Genomic DNA, 25,478 nt, shown 5'->3' with positions numbered 1-25,478 from the left:
TGCCACACCTTGGGCTAAGGTCTCGGAGAACAAAGAGAAATAAACAGCCCATCCCTTCAGGAAGCTCACAGTCTGATTAGAGAAACATATGTAAAGGAATGGTTATGGAACTAAAGGAACGTGCGATGTGCTTTAGAAACCCAGGGAAGCGGACCAGGTGTGGTGGCTCACACCTGTAATCCCAGCACTTGGGGAGGCCAAGGTGGGAGGATCACATGAGGCCAGAAGTTTGAAACCAGCGTGGGCAACATAGTGAGACCTTGTCTCTACAAAAAAAATTTAAAAATTAGCTGGGCATGGTGGTTCATGCCTGTAGTTCCAGCTACTCAGGAAGCTGAGACAGGAGGATCAAAGGAGCCCAGGAGTTTGAGGCTGCAGTGAGCTGTGATAGTACCGCTGCAGTCCAGCCTGGGCAACACAGTGAGATGCCATCTCTAAAATAAACAATAATAGCAATAATAAGAAGAAGAAAAAGAAGAAGTAGGAGAAGAAACCCAGGGCAGGGGACAGAGGATGCTGCCTGGGGAGGTCAGTGCAGTGGCACTGAGGGTGGAGCTGGATCTCATCAGGCAGAGGACACAGGGAGGCAGTGGCCGTGCATTCCAGGCCAAGGCACAGCACAGACCCAGCAAGGAGGTGTGAGAAGGAACAGTGGGCAGCGTGGAATGGCTGCAATGGATAAGACTGGATGGAAGGTAGGACCCTGTGGGCAGGAGGTCAGGGGAGGGAGCAGGTGCATCACTGCCACTCTTTCTGCCCGCACAGGTAAAGCAAATGAAATTGAAGGACTCGCGCATCAAGCTGATGAGTGAGATCCTGAATGGCATCAAAGTCCTGAAGCTGTACGCCTGGGAACCCAGCTTCCTGAAGCAGGTGGAGGGCATCAGGCAGGGTGAGCTCCAGCTGCTGCGCACGGCGGCCTACCTCCACGCCATATCCACCTTCACCTGGATGTGCACCCCCTTCCTGGTGAGGCTCGGCACTGGGCTGGGTCCCTGCCTCCAGGGTTCTAGGTGCCCAGGCATGTCAGGACTCCACCCTGACACCACCGCCATGCTGCTCAGGTGACCCTGATCACCCTCTGGGTGTACGTGTATGTGGACCCAAACAATGTGCTGGACGCCGAGAAAGCCTTCGTGTCTGTGTCCTTGTTTGATATCTTAAGACTTCCCCTCAACATGCTGCCCCAGTTAATCAGCAACCTGACTCAGGTAACCCTGGGTAGGGCTGGGGGCTCTTCTGGAGTTGAAACAGGTTTTTGGGGTCAGGGAAGGGTCATTTAGGGCAAGGGATAATCAGGGGGAGTTACTGGATTCAGGGAAGGTCGCTAGCATTATGAGGAGCTATTCAAGGTTGAATGAGGTCATTAAGGTCAGGGGTCAATTGGAGTCACAGGTGGTCAGGTCGGGTCTCTAGAAACCTGAGTTCTGTAGATAGCTTCCTGTTACCAGCCCGGACTTTCTCTTTGGGCAGTGGGAGCCATGGAAGACTCAGTCGTGGGAGGGACGCCAGTGCTAGTGTCTGGGCCCTCAGGGGGTCCTGCCTAGCCCAGGACGCTGGGGACAGGGTGTGGGTAGGGGGTGGGGGTTGGGAAAGTACAATCTCTAGGGCTGACTCACATCCTCCTGCAGACCAGTGTGTCTCTGAAACGGATCCAGCAATTCCTGACTCAAGATGAACTTGACTCCCAGTGTGTGGAAAGAAAGACCATCTCCCCAGGTCTAGAGAGCCCCTGGCTGGGCTGCCTGCCTCAGTCCTAACCCCAGAAAAACCTCTGTTTCAAGCTTTTCCATTGTTCTCTCCTGACCCCTTTTCTTCTTCCTCTGTTCACATCTGCTTTGACTCTGTGACCTCCTTCTCCCTTTTCTGGGTTCTCTGCTCTCCTCTGCCCTCCCCCACAGGGCTCCCCACATCCCTTTCTTCCTCCCTTCTCCCAAGGATCCCTTCCCCATGGCCCAGGCTCATCCCCTGTCCTCCTTTCCCCTGCCCCTCAGCCTCCCTGCCGGCTACCCCATCCCTTGGGCTCCCTCCCTGATCCTGCCCACGTTGGTCCTCTCAGGCTATGCCATCACCATACACAGTGGCACCTTCACCTGGGCCCAGGACCTGCCCCCCACCCTGCACAGGTACCAGCTTCTCCCACTACCTTCCCAGCTGCCCACAGTGGGCCGGAAGTTCAGATCAATAGCAGCACCCTGCAAAGCCTTTGACCAAGAATGCAGGAAGAGCTTCAGCTTGCCAGGGTGGTGTCTGGAAGGGAGGAGGGCTTGGTTCTCCAGGTGGAGGGTTGGAGACCAAAATCCTGATCCCTGCCTCTAACTGGACTCCTGGGGTCCTTGCCCCCAGCCTAGACATCCAGGTCCCGAAAGGGGCACTGGTGGCCGTGGTGGGGCCTGTGGGCTGTGGGAAGTCCTCCCTGGTGTCTGCCCTGCTGGGAGAGATGGAGAAGTTAGAAGGCAAAGTACACATGAAGGTGAGAGAAGCAGGGGCTCCTGGGCAGGGTGTGGGGCTCAGCCAGGCCTTGGGCAAGCCCCGAGGTAAATTTCTCCTGTGGCCAGGGCTCTGTGGCCTACGTGCCCCAGCAGGCATGGATCCAGAACTGCACTCTTCAGGAAAACGTGCTTTTCGGCCAAGCCCTGAACCCCAAGCGCTACCAGCAGGCTCTGGAGGCCTGTGCCTTGCTAGCTGACCTGGAGATGCTGCCTGGTGGGGACCAGACAGAGATTGGAGAGAAGGTACAGAGTCTTCTTCTATCCGTAAGGGGCTAGTCCATAGAGCTGCCTGCCTCAACCCAGCCCAGGTCCATATATTCATCCCTTCATTCACACACTGGTGTAACGTTATGCCCAACTCTGTGCCAGGCACTGAGGAAACAGATCTATTAGCAAATCTGTTTAGTGAACAAGTAGGGGCTACTGAATATTCTAGGAGCCAGGCTGAAGGCCTGTGCAGGGTACAGGGAGGGCGCAGCAGGGAGCCTACATAAGGAAGAGCATCACTTTTGTTTTCCCTTCTGAAATAAGGCCTCACTCTGTTACCCAGGATGGACTGCTGTGGTGAGATTATGGCACGCTGCAGCTTGAAACTCCTGGGCTCCAGCGATCCTTTAGCCTCAGCCTCCCGAGTAGCTGGGACCACAGGCACATGCCACATACCCAGCTAAATTTTAATTTTTTTTTTAGAGACAGCATCTTGCTATGTCACCCAGGCTGGCCTTGAACTCCTGGGCTCAGGAGATCCTCCCACCTTGGCCTGCCAGAGTACTGGGATTACAGGCATAAGCTGCTGCACCTGGCTGAGCGTCACTTTTTTTTTTTTTTCTAGACAGAGCCTTGCTCTGTCACCCAGGCTGGAGTGCAGTGGTGCGATCATGGCTCACTGCAACCTCCACCTCCCGGGTTCAAGCAATTCTCATGTCTCAGCCACCTGAGTAGCTGGGATTACAGGTGTGCACCCCCACACTTGGCTAATTTTTGTATTTTTAGTAGAGACGGGGTTTTGCCATCATGGCCGGTCTGGTCTTGAACTCCTGGCTTCAAGTGATTCCCCTGCCTCAGCCTCTCAAAGTACTGGAATTATAGGTATGAACACCATGCCCAGCCTTGAGCATCACTTTTGAGCTCAATTTTAACAACTGAGGATGAGTTGCTTCTCATTTATCTATTCATTCATTCACCATGTATTTATGAAGCACCCACTCTATCCTGGGAAATAGTATACAGTAGTGAATACTAAAATACCAGGCTAAAATCTCTACCTTCATATAGCTCACATTCTTGTGGCAGGAAGAGATAATAAGAAAGATAAATAAGTACAATATATAATATGTTAGATAAATGCTCAATGGGAAAAATAAAGCAGGGAAGGAATACGGGAATGCCTGCAGGGTTGAATTAGTGAAGTAGCTTGGGAAATCCTCACTGAGAATCAGAGAACTCAACAAAGAGACCAAGTGAGCCTCGTCAGGAGCCAGGAAGCTCTGTCTGGGGCAGGAACCCTGTGGGGGATCTTGGAGTTCTCTGGCATGACTGGGGGTTGGGAAATGGAGGGAAAAGATAAGGAGAGGCAGAACCCTGATTACCTTGGTTAAGATTTTGGCCTTTACTCTAAAAAACGTGGAACATTGGGGAAAGTTTGAGGCTTTGTTTTTTAATTATTTTTAACTATGGTAGAACACACATAACATAAAATATAGCATCTAGCCAGGCATGGTGGCTCCCAGTACTCTGGGAGGCTGAGGCGGGTGTATCATTTGAGGTCAGGAGTTCAAGGCCAGCCTGGCTAACATGATAAAACCCTATCTCTACTAGAAACACAAAAAAATTAGCCAAGTGTGATGGCATGTGCCTGTAGTCCCAGCTACTCAGGAGGCTGAGGCAGGAGAATTGCATAAGCCCAGGAGGCAGAGGTTGCAGTGAACTGAGATTGATTGTATTGCTGCATTCCAGCTGGGGTGACAGAGCAAGACTCTGTCTCAAAAAAAAAAAAGCTTAATCATTTTTCAACGTACAGTTCAACAGTGTCAAGTACATTTACATTGCTGTGCAACCAATCTCCAGAACTTTTTCATCTTGCAAAACTAAAACTGCACCTACTAAGCAACTCCTCATTCCCCACTGCCCCTAGCCCCAGTAACCACCATTCTATTTTCTGTTCCTAGGAATTTGACTACTTAGTATCTTAGTCCATTTTCTATTGCTTATAAGAGAATGCCTGAAACTAGGTAATTTATAAAGAAAAGAAATGTATTTTGTGCAGTTACGGAGACTGAGGAGTCCACGGTCCAGGGGCTGCCTCTGGAGAGGGCCTCCTTGTTAGCGGGGAGTCTGCAGAGTCCCAAGGCCACACAGGGCATCCCATGGCAAGGGGACCAAGCATGCTAGCTCAGGTCTCTCTTCCTTCCTTCCTTTCTTTCTTTTTTTTTTGAGACAAGGCCTCACTTTGTTGCCCAGACTGTAGACTGGAGTGCAGCAGCGTGATCTTGGCTCACTGGAACCTCTGCCTCCTGGGTTCAACCGATTCTCCTGCCTCAGCCCCCCGAATATCTGGGATTACAGGCGCGTGCAACTACAGCCCGACTAATTTTTGTGTTTTTAGTAGAGACGGGTTTCACCATGTTGGCCATGCTGGTCTCGCACTCCTGACTTCAAATGATCCACCCACCTCAGCCTCCCAAATTGCTGGGATTGCAGGCATGAGCCACCACGCTCGGCCTCAGGTTTCTCTTCCTTTCTTATAAAGCCACCAGTCCCACTCCCCCAGTAACCCATTCACGCATCAACCTGTTAATCCATAAATGGATCAACCATTCATGAGGGCTCTGTTTTCATGACCTAATCACCTGGTAAAGGCCTCCCCTCAATCCTGCCACACTGGGGGGGTAAGTTTCAACATGAACTTTGGAAGGAACAAATATTTCAACCATATCACCTAGGTACCTCACGTAGGTGGAATCATCCAGCATTTGTCTTTTGGTGATGGGCTTATTTCACTTAGCATAATGTCCTCAAGGCATAGCCATGTTGTAACATGTGTCAGAATTTTTCTCCAAGTAAGACTGAATGATATTTCATTATATATATATATATATATATATATACACACACACATACACACACATTTGTGTGTCCATTCATCCGTAGATGGGTTGGGCAGGACACCAAACTGGGCAGGATGGTGACCAATGGAGCAGAATGGCCTCACTTACCCCAGGAGGACTTACCCTTTACCTCTGTCCCTCACACATTGCAGGGACAGACTAGGCCCCATGTGAAATACAGATTCAGAAGTCTGCTGTTCTGGCCAGGCACAGTGGCTCACACCTGTAATCTCAGCACTTTACTTTGGGAGGCTGAGGTGGGCCGATTGCTTGAGCTCAGGAGTTCGAGGCTAGCCTGGGCAACATGCGGAGATTCTGTCTCTATAAAAAATAAAACATTTTAGTCATTAGCCAGGCATGGTGGTCCTGCAATCAATCCTAGCTACTCGGGAGGCTGAGGCATAAGAATTGCTCAAACTTGAGAGGCAGAGGTTGCAGTGAGCCGAGATCACACCACTGCACTCCAGCCTGGGCAACAGAGCGAGACTCCATCTCAGAAAACAAAAAACAAACAAAAAAATCTGCCATCCCAAATACCAGTGAACAGGCCATTGTCTCCCTGTGCCTGTCTGACCCCATTTTTCCCACCCCCGCCTCCCTCCAGGGCATTAACCTGTCGGGGGGCCAGCGGCAGCGGGTCAGTCTGGCCCGAGCTGTGTACAGTGATGCCGATATTTTCTTGCTGGATGACCCACTGTCCGCGGTGGACTCTCATGTGGCCAAGCACATCTTTGACCACGTCATTGGGCCAGAAGGTGTGCTGGCAGGCAAGGTGAGGCCTGCCGGAGGCTAAGGGGGCTAAGATGAGATCTGAGGCCCGAAGAGAGAGCTGGTGAGAGGCTGAGGGGTTTGGATGCGACCTGGAGGTGTGTGTGTGTGTGGGGGGTGGGGGTGCGAGAAGTGGGCATGTGGGTTGGGCATCAGGAGAAACCTGTGGGGACAACTCCCCCACCCACGAGGTTCTGAGCAGGCTGTGGCGAGCACAGGGTGAGTCACCCATGTGCCTGTCCAAGCTCCCTGGCACACCTCACACTCACTCTGTGGCTCCGTGCCTGTGCTGGGGGTGTATGCGAGGGTGGTAGGGGTGACAGCCTGCTGCCTACTCCCCAGACGCGAGTGCTGGTGACGCACGGCATTAGCTTCCTGCCCCAGACAGACTTCATCATCGTGCTAGCTGATGGACAGGTGTCTGAGATGGGCCCCTACCCAGCCCTGCTGCAGCGCAACGGCTCCTTTGCCAACTTTCTTCACAACTACGCCCCCGATGAGGACCAAGGGCACCTGGAGGACAGCTGGATCGGTATCTGCTGTCCTGTGCTCTCTGATTCCTGTGCCTTCCCAGCACCCCTTCTGTCTGGGGTCTCTGAGTGTGTCTAGACTGGCCTAGTGTCGTGCCAGGCAGGTTCTGGGAAACTTGGGCCGTGTGTGTGACAGTCACCAGAGGGAAAGTAGACTAGACATAGTCGAGTCCCACTGCCTCCTCCACCCTAACTGTGGGAACTCAGATCCTCAGCCCCAGTCTCAGAGCCTGTTTTCTTTCTTTCTTTCTCTCTTTTTTTTTTTTTTTTGAGACGGAGTCTCGCTCTGTCGCCCAGGCTGGAGTGCAGTGGCGCAATCTCAGCTCACTGCAACCTCTGCCTCCCAGGTTCAAGTGATTCTCCTGCCTCAGGCTCCCGAGTAGCTGGGACGACAGGTGTGCGCCACCACACCTGGCTAATTTTTATATTTTTAATAGAGGCAGGGTTTCACCATGTTGGCCAGGATGGTCTTGATTTCTTGGCCTCGTGATCTGCCCGCCTTGGCCTCTCAAAGTGCTGGGATTACAGGTGTGAGCCACCTTGCCCGATCTCAGAGCCTGTTTTCCATCTGTTGAAAGCATAGGAGGGCCCAGGCCCAGCTTGTGTAGCAAGGCTGCTTCATGGATAAATAGTTTGGCAAGTATGCAAGTGCTTGGCACAGCCATTTATTTATCAACCAAAATTTATTGGACAATCACTGTATCCAGGCACTGTTCCAGACACTAAGATATAGCAGTGAGCAAACAAAAAAATTACAGTCCTCATGGAGCTTGTTGAAGTCTCTGGCTCACAACATGCCCCTGGCTCCTTGTTGCCCAGACCTAGCTCCGCAGCCCCCAATTCTGGATTGGCTCACAGACCTTTCCTGGGCTTTCTTGCCTATGGCTGTATGTACAGCTCACGTGCCTTGAGCATTTACCAAGTGCTGTGCCTCTTGCTCACACACTGGACACATTTTCTTTTAAGCCTACAGTCATGCAGATTTTTTTTCTTTTTTCCTTTTTTCTTTTGAGACAGTTTCTCACTCTGTTGCCCAGGCTGGAGTGCAGTGGTGCGATCTTGGTTCACTGCAACCTTCGCCTCCCGGGTTCACGCCATTCTCCTGCCTCAGCTTCCTGAGTAGCTGCGATTACAGGTGCCCGCCACCACACCCGGCTAATTTTTATAATTTTAGTAGAGACGGGGTTTCACCATGTTGGCCAGGCTGGTCTCAATCTCCTGACCTCGTGAGCTACCCGCCTCAGCCTCCCAAAGTGCTAGGATTAAAGGCGTGAGCCACCACACCCAGCCAAGGACGTGGGTTTTAAGCTCAGCCAGTCTGACTCCAGAGCCCAAGTTCCTAACCCTTGTATTTGAGTCCCTTTCTCCATAATTTGTGAAGAGAAGTTTTTCTTGTCGCCTAACCCAAGTCTTTCTTGTTGCCCTTTCAATCCCGCTGATTTTATTTTCATGCTTGTCCATTGAGCCCCTTTCATTAGAGTGGGGAATGGGAGATGCCAGGGGCTTGCAGGGAGAACTAGCTGAACTCTATCTCCTTCCTCCCACCCCACTGCAGCACTGGAAGGTGCAGAGGATAAGGAGGTATTGCTGATTGAAGACACACTCAGCAACCACACGGATCTGACAGACAGTGATCCAGTCACCTATGCGGTCCAGAAGCAGTTTATGAGGTGAGCTCCTGAGAGCCCCCAGCCCTCCAGGAGGCTGTATCAGGGCTCCCCAAGCCCTGCCAGGTGGGGTGCAGGTTTCTCCCTGACACTCCCAGCCTCTGTCCTGGGGGGTGCCTGAGGCCCCCTCCCTGGGCCTGACCAGCTGCCTCCACAGACAGCTGAGTGCCCTGTCATCGGATGGGGAGGGACAGGGTCAGCCTGCACCCCGGAGGCGCCTGGGCCCATCAGAGAAGGTGCGGGTGACAGAGGCGAAGGCAGATGGGGTACTGACCCAGAAGGAGAAAGCAGAGATTGGCACTGTGAGTCAGTGGGGCAAGAGGGGCTGGAGGGGATGGACAGGCAGGCCCCAGCAGCCCTAGGGTTTATGGAGTCCCCTGTCCCTGACTGCCATGGCTGCTCCCTACAGGTGGAGCTGAGTGTGTTCCGGGATTATGCCAAGGCTGTGGGGCTCTGTACCACACTGGCCATTTGTCTCCTGTATGTGGGCCAAAGTGCAGCTGCCATTGGAGCCAATGTGTGGCTCAGTGCCTGGACAAATGATGCCATGGTGGACAATAGACAGAACAACACTTCCATGAGGCTGGGCGTCTATGCCGCCTTGGGAATTCTGCAAGGTGAGCCTGCGGGGGTGTCCAGAAGGGGCTCCAATATCCCTTCTTCTCTGGGCTGCCAGGCCCCCCAAACCATGCCCTTGCATCCAAGCCCCCCAACCCACTCTGGTCAACCCGTGTCTATGATTCTACCCCTTCGTGCCCGCTCAATAGTCCAGGTGAGCCAGTGCCCTCTACCTTCTCCAACAGGGCTCCTGGTGATGCTGTCAGCCATGGCCATGGCAGCGGGTGGCATCCAGGCTGCCCGTGTGTTGCACCAGGCACTGCTGCACAACAAGATACGCTCGCCACAGTCCTTCTTTGACACCACACCCTCAGGCCGCATCCTGAACCGCTTCTCCAAGGACATCTATATCATTGATGAACTTCTGGCCCCTGTCATCCTCATGCTGCTCAATTCCTTCTTCAATGCCATCTCTACTCTTGTGGTCATCGTGGCCAGCACGCCGCTCTTTACTGTGGTCATCCTGCCCTTGGCTGTGCTCTACACCTTGGTGCAGGTGTGGGGTGGGCGTGACTCCAGTGTGGGTGTGGTGCTGGTGTGGGGCGGGGCATCCACATGGGCGGGGGCAAGAGGGGTGGGATGCTTCAGGCCACCAGCATTACAGGGTTTTGTTAGGGGCAGTCATTGCTTAACATTTACATTAGGGGAGCCATTACTTAACCTCTTTGAAACTCATTTGCCTCACCTGTAAAATAGAATGACTCATAGACCTTCCTCATGGAGTTGGTGAGAGAATAAAATGAAATAGTTATACATTGTAGCTGGCACTGGGACTTTCCTGTTGGCCTTTTTTTTTTTTTTTTTTTGAGATGGAGTCTCGCTCTGTTGCTCAGGCTGGAGTGCAGCTGCACAATCTCGGCTCACTGCAACCTCCGCCCCCCGGGTTCAAGCAATTCTCCTATTTCAGCCTCCCAAGAAGCTGGGATTACAGGCACGCACCACCACGCCCAGCTAATTTTTGTCGTTTTAGTAGAGATGGAGTTTTGATATGTTGGCCAGGCTAGTCTTGAACTCCTGACCTGAAGTGAATCCACGCACCTCAGCCTCGCGAAGTGCTGGGATTACACGTGAGAGCCACCGTGCCCGGCCTTCCTGTTGGCTGGTTTTTTGATGAAACGTTGTCAACAGTTTGGGACACATGATCCTTTCCTTCCTTTTACACATACCTAAACATACATGTATGCATGTGTTTAACATAGATGAGGTGGTACAGCTACTGTAAAAAGCCTTTGCAGACACTGAACTCCTGTTCTGTAATGAATGAGTCAGTTCCCGGGGACAGATGCTCAACACCTGAGTACAGCGACCGTGATCTGGGCTGTGCTCTGTGCTGGGCTAGGGGAGCATCAGCTAGACATCCTGTATAGTCCTGGATATACAGGACTACAGGCCACAGAGGAGAGGATGGAAACTGGAGGCAGAGCAGTGTTGTTGTGGGGTTGAAGCAGAGACGGTCAGAGGGAAGGAGTGAATGACACAGCAAGGCCCCAAGTCTTGGGTCCTTGGAAGTGGGGGAAGGCAGTGATGTCTCGTGGTGGGAGTGAGGCTGGCTGGGAGGACTCATCTGAAAATGGATGAGTTCAGAGACAGGCAGGACTGAGTTGGGGGTTCCATGGCCCTGACCCCAAACTCCTTCTCCCTCCATCAGCGCTTCTATGCAGCCACATCACGGCAACTGAAGCGGCTGGAATCAGTCAGCCGCTCACCTATCTACTCCCACTTTTCGGAGACAGTGACTGGTGCCAGTGTCATCCGGGCCTACAACCGCAGCCGGGACTTTGAGGTCATCAATGATACTAAGGTGGATGCCAACCAGAAAAGCTGCTACCCCTACATCATCTCCAACCGGTCAGAAGCTGCCTCCCTCACTCCCTGCTCCTCCAGGAATTCCCAGCAGGCTCTCTGGTGTTCAGCATCCTTGTCCCTCCTTTCCTCTAAGCAGAAAACTGGCCCCTCCCTGCCCCTGCCCCATTTCCTCCTCATCTGATCCCTCACAGGTGGCTGAGCATCGGAGTAGAGTTCGTGGGGAACTGTGTGGTGCTCTTTGCTGCACTATTTGCCGTCATTGGGAGGAGCAGCCTGAACCCGGGACTGGTGGGCCTTTCTGTGTCCTACTCCTTGCAGGTAAGAATGACCTGGACCCCATGGCAGGGCCACCAGTGGGACAGATACCACACAGGTGTTCCAGGCATCTCCCGAGTGCCCCTCCCTGCTCAGTATGGGCAGCAGCCATAGGGTCTGCTCTCAGGGACTGTGTGAGAAAAAAAAAAGAAAAAAGAAAAAAAATCACTGAGTTGACAAGTTTATAACCACACACAACAGCTGGATGTTCCTACTTTCCTTCCCCAAGAAGCCCATGTTCTCACATTCAGAAATAATTCTTTTGAATAATCTCTGTCCTCAAACCCCACATCTCCCTCCTGCTCAGCAGTCGACCTTGCCTGACACCTCACACTCCAGCTGGAGAGACCCCCATCAGCAGGCCATTGTGCTTCAGGCTAAGCAGGTCTTTGTGGCTGGAGAAACAAAATGTTTTAAAAGCCCAGAAGAGGGACTGGGAGCAGTGGCTCACACCTGTAATCCCAGCACTTTGGGAGGCTGAGATGGGTGGATCACCTGAGGCCAAGAGTTCCAGACCAGCCTGGCCAACATGGTGAAACCTCATCTTTACTTAAATACAAAAATTAGCCAGCCATGGTGGCAGGCACCCGTAATCCCAGCTACTCGGGAGGCTGAGGCAGGAGAATCGCTTGAACCTGGGAGGCAGAGGTTGCAGTGAGCCAAGATCATGCCACTGTACTCCAGCCTGGGTGACAGAGCGAGACTCCATCTCAAGAGAAAAAAAAAAAGTGCAGAAGAGTTTTCTTGCTTTGGGGTGTTGTAGAAATGATCTTGGAGCTTAGCCCCAAAGGACAAACAGAATTTGTCTTGTCTCTGGGCAAGTTGTAGGCTCGTGTGACAGGTCAGGACAGTGTAGGGCTGGCATACCCCTCACATTCACATGCTTGCAGAGAAAGTACACAGACGAGGTGACTGAAGCCTGGGTTGCAGTTCAGGCAGGTCATCCTGATGCCAGCTTGTACTGTCAAAGAGTCACCTGAATGCAAATGGAATTTTTGCAAAGCAGATCACATTGTTAATGCCTCAGGTGGCTCAAATCTTGAACGCGCTGGCAAACAAACAAAAAGCAATCCAGAAAGGTCAGTTTTCACAAGCGTCAGTGTGCATATGAATCAACTTGTTAAAATGTACATTTTGATTCAGTAGACCTAGGATGGGGCTCAGGACTCTGCATTTTGATCAAGACTCCTTGGTACGCAAAGTGTGGCCCATGGGCCAGTTGCATCAGCGTTCTCTGGGAGCCTGTTAGAAATGAAGACTCAGGTCCCAAGTCCCACCTCAGACTACGGAATCCAGCGTTGCATTTTAACAAGATTCTCTGGGAAGTCTTATACATATTAAAGTTTGAGAAACAGCAGACGAGGTGGTCCTTGGTTAATTCTGCACTGTCATCCATGGGCTAGGATCCCATTGATGGGCACAAGATCCAGGAGTCTGAACTCCTCCCAAAGCCATTGTGGTGGGGAGGGAAGATCGCCACACCTGTAACCCGGTCCCTTTGGCCAGGTGACATTTGCTCTGAATTGGATGATACGAATGATGTCAGATTTGGAGTCTAACATCGTGGCTGTGGAGAGGGTCAAGGAGTACTCCAAGACAGAGACAGAGGTGGGTACTGGGATGAGCCTGGGACAGGGGGAATCTGAAGTAGCTGGGGAAGAAAGCTTGGTGGCCCTCCCTCCCTAAACCTCAGGGCCAGCTGTATATGAGGCTCTTCATTCATTTATCCATTCACTCCTTACTGAGCATCAACCACCGCTCTATGCTAGGAGGTGCAGAGAGATCAGAGTTGAGCAAGATGGTGTTTGTCCTCAGGTGATTCTGATTTGATGGGAGGGGTAAGACCTATTGCAGGGCTTTGCAATGGATGACCAGAGCTCTGGTGCGGTGCACAAGGAGAGGGCAGATGAGGGAGATCCTTTAGCTGGGGTGACCAGGGGAGACGAGCTTAGATGAGAAGGATGGACAGGCCTTGATAGACTAGGTAAGATGGTGGGGTGGGCAGTGGGCAGGTGAGCATTCCAGCCAAAGAGACCAACCTGGGCAAAGGAGTGGAGGTGGGGCTGCATGCCCTTTGTTGGGGGAAAAGGAGTTGTCCCCTACTGGGGGTTCCAGACTTTTCTCCACCGCCCCCTCTCATGGTCACACCTCAGACTTCTTCATGCCCAGAAGCTGCAGCATCAGTGTCAAGTATCCCATCTTTGGCCCACGCTCCTATCCCTCCTTGTTCTCATGTTCCAAGTCCCCCTCTGTCACAGCAGTCTGCCTTCACTGGGATCCCCAATCCCATGACCCCCCTTTGTGTCTCTGTCCATCAGCTTCTCTGCCTTCACCTCCCTCCCTGGCCAGCCTAGAGTCTATGCTCCACCAACACAAACGCTCTCACCTGCCTCACCCTTCTCTCTCAGTTGTACTCACCTCCAAAACCCCACCCCAGCTGAGCCCACCAATCTGCCTTCTTCATGCCTGCACCGAGCACTTAAAACCTTGCAGGAGACCAGGTGCAGTGGCTCATGCCTGTAATCCCAGCACTTGGGGAGGCCAAAGCGGATGGATCACTTGAGATCAGGAGTTCAAAACCAGACTGGCCAACATGGTGAAACCCCATCTCTACTAAAAATACAAAAAAATAGCCAGGCGTGGTGGTACATACCTGTATTCCCAGCTACTTGGGAGTCTGAGGCAGGAGAATCACTTGAACCCAGACGGTGGAGGTTGCAGTGAGCCAAGATTGCGCCACTACACCCCAGCCTGGATGACAAGAATGAGACTTTGTCTAAAAACAAAACAAAACAAAAACCTTGCAGGAGAAAAATCACTGAGTTGACAAGTGTATAACCACACACCACGGCTGCATGTTCCTACTTTGCTTCCCCAAGAAGCCCGTGTTCTCACGTTCAGAAAGACATCTTTTGAATAATCTCTGTCCTCAAACCCCACATCTCCTTCCTGCTTAGCCATCGACCTTTCCTGACACCTCCGTGAAAAAGTACGTTCTAAGATGTGAACTCCCTCAACCTTTCTGCCGCTCGGTCTTTAAACCAGCCTGTGTCTCCTTCACTGTCGTCTTCTTTTCACTTTTAGCAGGAATCATCCCTTTCTGTTTCAAAGTCCAGCCCCTCCATTTCTTCCCATGGCTGCTTAAGGACCCGGCTTCCTCAGTCCCACCCTCCATCTCCCGTCATTCTTGCTCCCTCTGTTGGACGCTTCCCATCCACATGCAAAAATATTCCATCGCATCTTCCATTCCAGACACATACGCAAACCCTCCCCCCTGCACTCCACTGCCCCATTTCTCTGTTCTGCTCTGTCATGAAGCATGGTTTAAAGTATGGTCTCCACAAGCTCCATCCACTTCCTCATCAGCCTTGATCTCATCTGCCTCCTGCAGTCCTCTTTCTGGCCCTCGCTCCACAGAGACAGCTCCTCCAGTGACCTTCCTGGTTCCAAATCCAGGGGACGCTTTTCTGTTCTCATCTAATTCAACCTCTTAGCAACGTCCCAATAAAATGACCTCTCCCTTCTTCTTGGAGTCCTTGTGGATTCTGTGGCCTGCATTGCACCTGCCAGTCTGCCTGCCTGACCCCAGCCTGGCTTCCCCAGGCATCACTTTCCAGCCCTTCACCCCTCACTCTCTGGGAGCTTCCAGTTCCCCTGCTTCATGTCTAGCAGCCCCGTTACTGCGTGGATACCCATGCTCCTGTCTCTGTATTCTATAAATGTCTGCCCTCAACCCCATGGCCCGTTCTCTTCTTCAGTGCCTCCTCGTGAGACCAGTCTGCGCCTGCTGCTCTGCTTTTTCACCTCTGGCCACGAGGAGAACCTGCCTCGAAGCAGGGCTGGCTCCACGGGAACATAGCCTGAGCAGTCGCAGGGTCTCCACTCCCAGAAGAGCTGCGCGTTTAGAGTAATGCTCTGCCGTTAGCGCCTTGACATTCTCCATCATTCTTCAACAAGAAGCCTCAGGTTTTCATTTTGCACTGGGCCTCCCAAGTTATGTAGCCAGTCCTATCTCAAAGCCACCATCATCTTATGCCCTGCTAGTCTATTCTGCTTGTAGCAGCCAAGAGATTAAAAAAAAAAAAAAATCAGATCACGTCATTCTCTGTGTACAGCCCTCTAATGGCTTTGCATCTTAATCAGAGTTAAAAAAACAAAACAAAACAAAACCTAATGCTTAAAATGGCCTGCAAGGCCCTACATGATGGGGCCACCACTGCCTCAGCCTCTTACCTCTCTCTCGCCTTTGCTGCTGTGCTCCAGAACACACCTAAAGCCATTTACACCTGCTGTTTCCTCTGCCCCGCATGCCCTCCCTCCTGATATCCACTTGGCTTCTTCCCTCACCTCCTTCAGGTCTTTACTAAAGTCTTTGCCTCCTCCAGGAAGCCTTCCCTGACCACCTGGTATAAAGCAGCAACACTAAGCACTTCTTGGCTCCTAGCACTCATCACTTCTTACATTGTATAGATTTGCTTATCTGTTGATTGTATGCCTCCCTCTACTAGAACGTAAGTCTCATGAGGGTGAGGACTGTTTCAATGGGGATACCATTGTATCCCCACTGCCTGGCACTGGGCTGCCATCCAGTAACAATGAATGGGTAAAGGTAATAAGAGGGGGAGTTAGGGCAGGCAGGGAGGGTACTTCAAGGAATATAAGGTATAGCACAGTGGCTCACACCTGTATTTCCAGGACTTTGGGAATCTTCCTAGGCAGGAGGATCCTTGGAGGCTAGGAGTTCGAGACCAGTCTGGTCAACACAGCAAGACACAGTCTCTTCAGAGTTTCTCTTTAAAACATTAGCCAGGTGTGCTGACACAGACCTGTAGTCCTAGCTACTCAGGAGGCTGAGGCAGGAGGATGGCTCGAGCCCAGGAAATCAAGGTTGCAGTGAGCTGTGATCGCACCACTGCACTCCAGCCTGAGTGACAGAAAAAGGACTTGTCACAGAACAAAACAAGTTAGCCAAGCATGGTGGCATGTGCCTGTTGTAGTCCTAGCTACTAGGGAGGCTGAGGGAGGAGAATCACTGGAACCCAGGAGTTCAAGGCTGCAATGAACCGTGATTGAGACCCTGTCTCTCAAAAATTTAAAAAGGAACAGGGGCAAGCAGGGAGACTGGGAGGGGAAGGACAGGGGAGTGTTGGAGTAGATTTGTGGAGAATAAAGTTAGAGGGATAAAGGGATCATTGAACACAAGGCTGAGCTATAGGGGTGCCAAGGACCCTCCCAGGGACCATAGTTGGGGAGGATTGAGGGGCCTTGGGGGAGAGAGACTGAAAGGTGAGAGAGGGCTGCACTGGGCAGGAGCTGATGCAACCCCATCTGCCCCTCCTGCCAGGCACCCTGGGTGGTGGAAGGCAGCCGCCCTCCCAAAGGTTGGCCCCCACGTGGGGAGGTGGAGTTCCGGAATTATTCTGTGCGCTACCGGCCGGGCCTAGATCTGGTGCTGAGAGACCTGAGTCTGCATGTGCACGGTGGCGAGAAGGTACGCGTGTGATGTGGCGAGAAGGTACGCGTGTGATGGGCGGACCTGCATGTGTGTTCATGCCTGTGGACACGGCCACAGCCCTTGTGGGGCGCTTGGGTCTTTTGAGAGAGCAAGTGCTCCGGTCAGATGTTTGTTCAACCTCCAGGGGAGTCCTGGAGATGCGCCTGTGACCTCTCAGCTTCCCCCTGAGAGCCCCTTTCCTTCCCCGTCTAGGTGGGGATTGTGGGCCGCACTGGGGCTGGCAAGTCCTCCATGACCCTCTGCCTGTTCCGCATCCTGGAGGCGGCAAAGGGTGAAATCCGCATTGACGGCCTCAATGTGGCAGACATCGGCCTCCATGACCTGCGCTCTCAGCTGACCATCATCCCGCAGGTAGGAGCCTGGCATGGACTAGCCACACTCACCAACGGCCCTGGAGGCGGGCCCCACCCTGTTCTGTAGCTTGAGGATGGAGACTGGGACCCCAGTATCAGAGGCTTCGGCAGGTGGGGAGGGACAGACAGCACAGAGCAGAGCCACTAATGAGCCACCCCCAGATCTGGAAAGCTCAGACTTGCTCTGCCCAATCAGGCCCTGTCCTTTGACCTCCTGGGCCAGCACATGGGGAAGGACCCCACCAAGAACCCCATCCCCTGAGACTCCCTGTCCTGGTCTCTTTGGCAGCTCTAATTACATTTCACATTTTCTTTTTTTTTTCTTTTTTTTTTTTGAGACGGAGTCTCCCTCTGTCGCCCAGGCTGGAGTGCAGTGGCCGGATCTCAGCTCACTGCAAGCTCCGCCTCCCGGGTTTACGCCATTCTCCCGCCTCAGCCTCCGGAGTAGCTGGGACTACAGGCGTCCGCCACCTCGCCCGGCTAGTTTTTTGTATTTTTTAGTAGAGACGGGGTTTCACAGTGTTAGCCAGGATGGTTTCGATCTCCTGACCTCGTGATCCGCCCGTCTCGGCCTCCCAAAGTGCTGGGATTACAGGCTTGAGCCACCGTGCCCGGCCTACATTTCACATTTTCTGTCTCCTCTGGGGTGTTCTTCTTTCTGCCCAGTGGACACTCTGGAGGCAGATTAGTGGCTCTGGTTCCCGCTTCAGCGGAGGTCTTCGTGATTGGCCAAGCTGAGGTTTATCACTCCCCCACAGGCAATTTTCTATCTCTTTGGCCATTGTCTCCTCTGGGGAGCTGGGGACAGAGTAGGAATGCTGCCACCTTAATCCCTCCCTTCTTCCCTGGACCTGGGGCCCATGGCTCCTTATGGGGCCTAAGCTGCCTGCCTCTGAGGCCACGTTGTATCCCCAGGACCCCATCCTGTTCTCGGGGACCCTGCGCATGAACCTGGACCCCTTTGGCAGATACTCAGAGGAAGACATTTGGCAGGCCTTGGAGCTGTCCCACCTGCACACGTTTGTGAGCTCCCAGCCGGCAGGCCTGGACTTCCAGTGCTCTGAGGGCGGGGAGAATCTCAGGTAAATGCTGGGAGTGGAGAGGTCAGGAACTGCAGCCTTCCCTGGGGAACCCTGGCGGGTGCTGGGAAACCTGACACCAATGACACAGAGATGAGGCCAGCCAGGATGTGCACAGGCCTGTCCTTTTGTATTGAGCATATTCTGTGTGCCCGGCACGGTATATTGTCCCGCCGACTCCTCACACAAGCCCCAGCGGTGGTCCATGATCCCACTTCACCAATCAGGAAACTGAGGCTCAGAGATGGTAAACCTAAGTTGCACAGCTGGGAGAAGGCAGGTCCGGGATTTGAACCAGCTCTGGGAGAACCAGCTCAGTGAGGTTGTCGAGGCTGTGCTTGGGCTGGGAAGCATGGTTCTGGATGGAACCCATGGAGCAGGTGAGAGGAAGCCCTTTTCCCTCCCGAGCTTTCTTACAGCCCCAGATTTTATGTCCTCAGCCACTGGGCTATGCATCGGAGGGGCCAGTAGTCACCTCTTACTGAGTCTAAAGGTTGGAGATACCTATACCTGTGCTAGCTGTGTGATTTGGGGCAAGTTGCTTAACCTCTCTGTGCCTGCTTTTCTTTCACTCTAAAAGGCAGATAATAACAGTCCATACCTCTGCATCATGCTGCCCGATAAAAACAATGCAAGCCACGCATATGTAACTAATGTTTTTTCTCATAGCCACACTTTTTAAAAAGGAAAAACAAGTGAAATAAACTATAATACTATATTTTATTTAGCCCAGTATATCTAAAATATTATTATTTCAACACATTATTGATATAAAAGTATTAGAAATATTTTGCGTTTTTTTTGTACAAGTTTGAAATCCAGTGTGTATTTCACATTTACAGAATGTCTCCATTTGGACTAGTCACATTTCAAGTGCTAATAGCCACATGGGGCCAGTGGCTACCATCTGGACAGAGCAGTGTCAGGGTCAGTGTGATGACAGGAAAAGCGCTTCGCTTGGATGCGCTCCTGTGAAATGTCAGCTTTTCCCCTCCTCCCTTCCCTCCCTCTTCTCCTCCTCCTCCTCCCTATTTTCATTTTTATACTCAGTCCATACTCATGCAGCCTCCCCAGACCTCAAAAACTAAAACAAGGCCAGGCACAGTGGCTCACGCCTGTAATCCCAGCACTTTGGGAGGCCAAGGCAGGTGGATCACTTGAGGGCAGGAGTTCAAGACCAGCCTGGCCAACTTGGTGAAACCCTGTCTCTACTAAACACACAAAAATTAGCTAGGTATGGTGGTGGGTGCCAGCTATTTGAGACACCGAGGCAGGAGAATTGCTTGAACCCTGGAGGCAAAGGTTGCAGTGAGCCAAGATCTTGCCACTGCACTCTAGTCTAGGCGACCGAGCAAGACTTGGTCTCAAGAAAAAAAAAAAAAAACTTTACATTTGCACAGCACTTAACAATATTGAAAGCACTCTGGCCTCCATTTTCTCCTTTAATCTTTACCGTGGTCCTGTGGGCCAGAAATGAGGCTCCACAGTTTGAAATGATTTCCCCGCAGCAGCTCAGCTGGTAAGAAGCTGAGCGGGGACTCTGGCTCTGTCCCAAACCTTTCCTTGCTGTGTCAGTCACCTCCCTCACCTGGACAACTGGTGGGACTCACTTGCCACCCAGGCAGCCCTTAAGACTAAATGTGCATCGTAACTGGCTCTCACTTACATAACCACGTGGGGGTGGCCGGTGGACAAATATGATCTCTCCAGACCCTGTGCCCCATGACTGTCTCTTGCTTGATCCATTCTTCTCACCTGCTTGCTCTTAACACTTCCCCCATAGCATGCCCCACCCTGACACATGCCAGGATCAGAGACAGAAAGCAGCTCCCCTCCTCCCTCACTGAGCTTGTAGCCGCTTTAAGTATAACCTGTGTCCTGTGCCAGTTCCACCATAAATCAGCCCTGAGTTCAATCCGGCGGCTCATTCTGCTGCCAAAACCTTCATTAGTTGCGGGAATGGGCCAGGGAAAGAGCCTGGACTTTACTCCGGCTGTGGTGACTCACGCCTTTGGGAAGGGCTGAGGTATTTGTCCTTGGATGTGGGGATGCTGCGGCCTCTGTGGTTGGGAACACAGCCTCGTTTTGTCTGCTGGCTCTGGCTACCAGGGCAGGAGGCTGAAGGCGTGTGTCCTGCCCCTCCTTTACCTCCTCAGTGACCAGACACAAAGGGTCCCCCGGTCTTCCTCTGCCCTGCCCTTTTCTTGTCCCTGAAGCAGAGCCCTGGTCTGTAGCCCCTATGGGGTGGGAGGTGACTGCCTGAATTGTATGATATTAGGCTCAGCAAGATGGCATTGTGTGGCCTATTTGCAAATATCCAAGAAGAGCCATGCAAGCATATTCTACATATACTAAGGTGTAAATGACTGATAGAGTGAAGCAGAGAAACATCACGACACTAGTTGAAAAGCAAGGATGGGGAAGAAAGCATGGAGAGAGGAGGCCAAAGGTGCCAAGAGCAGACCAGGGATTTCACAATGCCTTTTAGCACTGGCTCGTTCCCCAAGCCCCTCATTATCCCAATGGTGTCCAGACCTCTGCTCCATTCCAGAGGGCTGGGCTGTGGCAGAAATGGGAAAAGTCAAACAGAAAACCAGTCCTGGGCTGTTGAGGAGTGAAACAGGTCTGGGAATGAGGCCCGGAGGCAGGTGGGAGGCCCCCAGCTGGAAATGCCTACCTTCTCCACTCCCAGCGTGGGCCAGAGGCAGCTCGTGTGCCTGGCCCGAGCCCTGCTCCGCAAGAGCCGCATCCTGGTTTTAGACGAGGCCACAGCTGCCATCGACCTCGAGACTGACAACCTCATCCAGGCTACCATCCGCACCCAGTTTGATACCTGCACTATCTTGACCATCGCACACCGGCTTAACACTATTATGGACTACACCAGGTGGGACATGGAAACCCGAGCAATGGGGAACTGGTGGGGCCACCTGGGGCATCAGGAGTGGGCAGGGCAGATTAGGATTATCGAACAAGGGAATGTTCCTGGGATTGCTAGGGCATGGTGGGCAGAGCAGAGTTTCCCGAGATCTAGATAAGGGGCAGACCAGAGTGGGGTGGCCTGGGCTCAGGGGCAGGGTATACAATGACATTTTCACATTTATTTTTCTTCTTTTTTTTTTTTTTTTGAGACACAGTTTTGCTCTATTGCCTAGGCTGGAGTGCAGTGGCTCACTACAACCTCAGGCATGCACCACCACAGCCAGCTAATTTTTGTATTTTTAGTAGAGACGGTTTCACCATGTTGGCCAGGCTGGTCTCGAACTGCTGACCGCAAGTGATCCACTTGTCTCGGCTTCCCAAAGTGCTGGGATTACAGGTGTGAGTCACCATTGCCCAGCACCAACAATAACATTTTCTAACACATGGGGAAGGGCACACTGGGCTCCACAGGCACTGTATTTGTGCGCAGGCCACTTGCATCCTGCCTCCTCCGTGAGGTGATGTAAACGGAACTGGAGGCTTCATGCTGAGTCTCATCACTTCCTGAGAAACCTGCTGGCAGAGTGCCTGCATGTCCCTCACCTCATCGGTGTCTCACAGCCACTCTGGTCGCAGATAAGCAGCAGCTCAGGTAGCAGCTGGACCCTGACAGCACCATGAGGAGCTGAGCCTTGTGGGGAGAGCACTGTGTCTGAGCCAGAGGGTTCAGAGTCCCAGGCTGCTGTGTGACCCTGGGCAATTTGCAAAACCTTTCTGAGTCTGTTTCAAATGAAAATGATGCTTCGTGGGATTGTCGTAGTCAATGAGGGCTGGGCACAGTGGCTCACACCTGTAAACTCAGCACTTTGGGAGGCCGAGGCAGGCGGATCATTTGCGGTCAGAAGTTCGAGACCAGCCTGGCCAACGTGGTGAAATCCCATCTCTACTAAAACTACAAACATTAGCCTCACATCGTGGCAGGGACCTGTAGTCCCAGCTGCTCGGGAGGCTGAGGCAGGAGAATCACTTGAACCCAGGAGGCAGAGGTTACGCCACTGTACTCTAGCCTGGGTGCAGAGCCAGACTCTGTCTCAAAAAAAAGAAAAAAAGTCAATGAAAGGTATTTAAACTGCAGGTGATCCTGAGAAATGACAGTGTCCTCCCCAGCCCCTTGCTCTAATTCTTGCACTAGGCCCTCCAAGGATGAGGGAAGGGGCCATGCCCTCAGAAGCTTGTGGCTTCCTTGGAGAGGCAGACCACTCCCTCACTGTGTCAGATGTCAAGGTGTGGTGCTGGAGGTTGAGGAGACAGGGCTGGGTGACTCAGAAGCCTCACGGGAGTGAACTGGCCCTGGCCTGGCAGGCTGCGCTCCCTAGAAACTAGAAGGGAGGAGGAGGCAGGAGGCTCAGACAAGTTTCTTTTGAAAGTATAGTGGGAATACCCCAAAAGGCCTTCATTTACTCAAGAAACACTTGCAGGATGGTGGGGTGGGGAGGGTGCCATGGACAGGGCAATGGGTCAGATCTTGTCTTTCTTGGAAGTGCCCCCATGTAGCCAGCAGTGTCTTGGGAGCCAAGCTGAGAATGCCTGATGCTACCCTCTGTCTGTTCCATCCCCCTCCTACCCTTACCCCCACTGCCATTTAGGACCCCATAGAAGGAGGGAGGGTGGGCAGGAGGTGCTGAGCCCTGGGTTTGGAGGAGGGACGGGGCTGGGCTGAGAGGACCTGTTCCCAGGCCTAACTAAAACTGTTTCATTCACCAGCAGCCCTAGGGTGGGGAGCTTGGATCGACCTTGGAGATTGCGCGTTCATTCATTCTAGTGGAACAGGCAGAAATTAATCAAATAATGACATGTAAATAGTGCCCACAGGAAGGAAGCAAAGGCCTGTGTGTGCAGGCCAGAAAAAGGCTATCCGCACAGGGTGGCCAGTGCCCGTTCTCCTCTAAGGAAGGGATGCACCAGCCAGGCCTGAAAGAATGAGTAAGAGTTGGAGGATGGAGGTGGGGCAACAAGGTAGGGAGTGAGCTGAAAATTGCAGGCAAAGGATACAACACATGCCCCAAGGCAGGAGGGTACGGGAGGCTGGAGTGCATGGGAGGGAGGCAGTAGAACCAAGATGGGGGTGGAGAACAGGCCGCACTGTGCTGCACTTTGACGACCATGGAAGAGCATTCAGTCCTTATCCAACAGCAGTCAAAAGCCACTGAAGACCTTGATTTTGGATTGAGGTTGGGACTGGGGGGCAGTGGCCAGGCAGTGATGTCACAGACACAGTCCTTCTCAGGACACATGTGGGAGAGCCCAGTAGGCTGAGAATCAGAATGCAGTCAGCCCCCTCCCATGGAGGAGCACTTCTCCAGGCTGGGGAGAGCCCTTTCCCCTCCTGCTGTACCCTGGTAGAGCCAGCCCACTGGCCTTGTACCAGGTGCACCCGGTGAGTGGTTGGTGGGAGATTTTAACCCGGGGCCCAGGCCTGGCTATTTGTGTGTGAGCTGGAGACCCACCAAGCAGCAGCAGCAGCAGCAGCAGCCGCCGCCGCCGCCGCCAGATTTGCAGCCCAAGGCCCAGATTCCAGTGTCAGCCTCGCTGCAGCTGGTTTCCTGCTGTGTGCTTTTCTGAGCTGACACAAAGCAGATGGATGTGCACAGAGCCCAGCGCACAGGCCCGTGGCTCCCTGTGCACAGCCTGCTGAAGTCCTGTGACCCCGGCAAGGGGAAGGGCTCATTAGGGAAGGTTTTCAGAGCCCCAACTAGCAGAGATGAATAGGACCTGGTGTTTGATCCCAGAAACCGCTTCATTTGCCAGAACTAACAGAATGGCTAAAATAACCGGCCTTGCAAGCGTGCACATGTGGTGTGGCGGCTGTGCTGGGTGGGTTGGCATGTCACTGTGGGCCTGAGCAAGTACCCAGAAGAGCAGGATTAGACGATGTGACCAGGTCAGGGCTGATGGAAACCTGACCACTTCTCTCTTTTTTGACTAGGGTCCTGGTCCTGGACAAAGGAGTAGTAGCTGAATTTGATTCTCCAGCCAACCTCATTGCAGCTAGAGGCATCTTCTACGGGATGGCCAGAGATGCTGGACTTGCCTAAAACATATTCCTGGGATTTCCTCCTGGCCTTTCCTGGTTTTTATCAGGAAGGAAATGACACCAAATATGTCCACAGAATGGACTTGGTGGCAAACATTGGGGGCATCTTAAGATTTTGCACCTGTAAAGCCTCACAGAGTAACTGTGCTGAATGCTTTAGATGAGGAAATGAGCCCTACGAGGTAAATGACATGCCTAAGGTCACAGCTAGTTTGAGACAGTCAGACTAGTCCCCAGTCTCCTGATTCCCAACCGAGTATTATTTGCACACTACACTGTTTTCAAATAATGATTTCATGAAATGACCTCTGTTCTCCCTCTGATTTTTCGTATTTTCTAAAGCTTAGTTTCTGTTTTTTAATAAAAAGCTTTTTCCTCCTGGAATAGAAGACTGTGGCTGGGCCAGGCCACCCCTAGGAATTCCGTCCTGTCCTCTAGGGTGCTGCCTGAATCCATTAAAAATGGAGTACTGATGAATAAAACGACATGGTCAACAATATATACACACTAGTCTTTTTGTGCTTGTTCACAAGGTTTGCGGATTAGGATCTTTGCAGGAGGCCAAGAGGAAGATTTTCTACACATGTACATGGTTGTAGTTACCTGAACCTCAGACCCAAGAGCTCTTGGCTGCAAATATTGCCTTCACAGCCAAAATTCCCTGGGCAATTGCCAGTAGTTCCTGCTCTGCTGTGCAGATATTGCAAAAGGTGAGAAAGGCCCTGAAATCTGACTGGGGCCTCTTGGGAAAGCTGCTCTGAACACCTCCACGTTCATGTCATCCCTCAGCCCTCTACGCCTGTTTCTCTAGGGACTAAGAAGTGCATGATGCTTTACTTCCTTGCTTATTTTGAAGTCTGTTCCAGACAGTTCCTATAACCAGTGAGGCCTCCAAGTCATTCATTTTCCTCAGTCCAGCCAAAGCTGAATGTGTGAGCACAAAGAAGCTGAGAGGCCACCTCCTGCCCAGAGAGAAGCCACCCACAGTCCCAGGTTGGCAGACAAGATGTGAGGGGTGAATTAAATTTGTTTTCTTGAGCAAGCCAACAAACAGTTCCTTTTCTGCAGGTCAGAGTCCACCTGGCACAGGCCTTCTATTTGGAATGGATCTCTTCTCCTTGTTCCTAAGTGTTCTGGTCTCCTGTCTCGCTCTCATTTCCTCTAACTTTGTCTTGGTATGATGTGAGTGGGTGTGGGTGATGGTGGTTTTCT

The 25,478-nt window shown here is 52.3% G+C and overlaps 1 protein-coding gene across 3 annotated transcripts in view; it reads left to right on the top strand.

Annotated features, from left to right (window-relative positions):
* Nucleotides 1–24,765, top strand: part of ABCC3 (ATP binding cassette subfamily C member 3) — a 56,922-nt gene extending 32,157 nt beyond the window's left edge. For 2 of the 3 annotated variants that reach the window (XM_023204493.2, XM_023204494.3), the window contains 20 exons: nucleotides 766–969; nucleotides 1,065–1,211; nucleotides 1,632–1,719; nucleotides 2,060–2,126; nucleotides 2,347–2,473; nucleotides 2,559–2,735; nucleotides 6,204–6,371; nucleotides 6,710–6,899; nucleotides 8,453–8,567; nucleotides 8,722–8,866; nucleotides 8,974–9,181; nucleotides 9,368–9,678; nucleotides 10,831–11,030; nucleotides 11,180–11,306; nucleotides 12,810–12,911; nucleotides 16,648–16,794; nucleotides 17,011–17,169; nucleotides 18,087–18,253; nucleotides 20,943–21,137; nucleotides 24,159–24,765. In XM_023204493.2, the coding sequence (XP_023060261.2) occupies nucleotides 766–969; nucleotides 1,065–1,211; nucleotides 1,632–1,719; nucleotides 2,060–2,126; nucleotides 2,347–2,473; nucleotides 2,559–2,735; nucleotides 6,204–6,371; nucleotides 6,710–6,899; nucleotides 8,453–8,567; nucleotides 8,722–8,866; nucleotides 8,974–9,181; nucleotides 9,368–9,678; nucleotides 10,831–11,030; nucleotides 11,180–11,306; nucleotides 12,810–12,911; nucleotides 16,648–16,794; nucleotides 17,011–17,169; nucleotides 18,087–18,253; nucleotides 20,943–21,137; nucleotides 24,159–24,267 (3,153 nt within the window). In that variant the 3' untranslated portion in view covers nucleotides 24,268–24,765. The remainder of the gene's footprint in view (nucleotides 1–765; nucleotides 970–1,064; nucleotides 1,212–1,631; nucleotides 1,720–2,059; nucleotides 2,127–2,346; nucleotides 2,474–2,558; nucleotides 2,736–6,203; nucleotides 6,372–6,709; nucleotides 6,900–8,452; nucleotides 8,568–8,721; nucleotides 8,867–8,973; nucleotides 9,182–9,367; nucleotides 9,679–10,830; nucleotides 11,031–11,179; nucleotides 11,307–12,809; nucleotides 12,912–16,647; nucleotides 16,795–17,010; nucleotides 17,170–18,086; nucleotides 18,254–20,942; nucleotides 21,138–24,158) is intronic. The other variant, XM_023204496.3, reaches the window with a different exon arrangement.
* The last annotated feature ends 713 nt before the right edge of the window (nucleotides 24,766–25,478 follow it).

This window comes from Piliocolobus tephrosceles, chromosome 16 (genome assembly GCF_002776525.5).
Source record: "Piliocolobus tephrosceles isolate RC106 chromosome 16, ASM277652v3, whole genome shotgun sequence".
In the NCBI taxonomy this organism is placed as follows: domain Eukaryota; kingdom Metazoa; phylum Chordata; class Mammalia; order Primates; family Cercopithecidae; genus Piliocolobus; species Piliocolobus tephrosceles.
The sequence above is the reverse complement of the archived record's forward strand: the minus strand, read 5'-3'. Positions and strand labels throughout refer to the sequence as shown.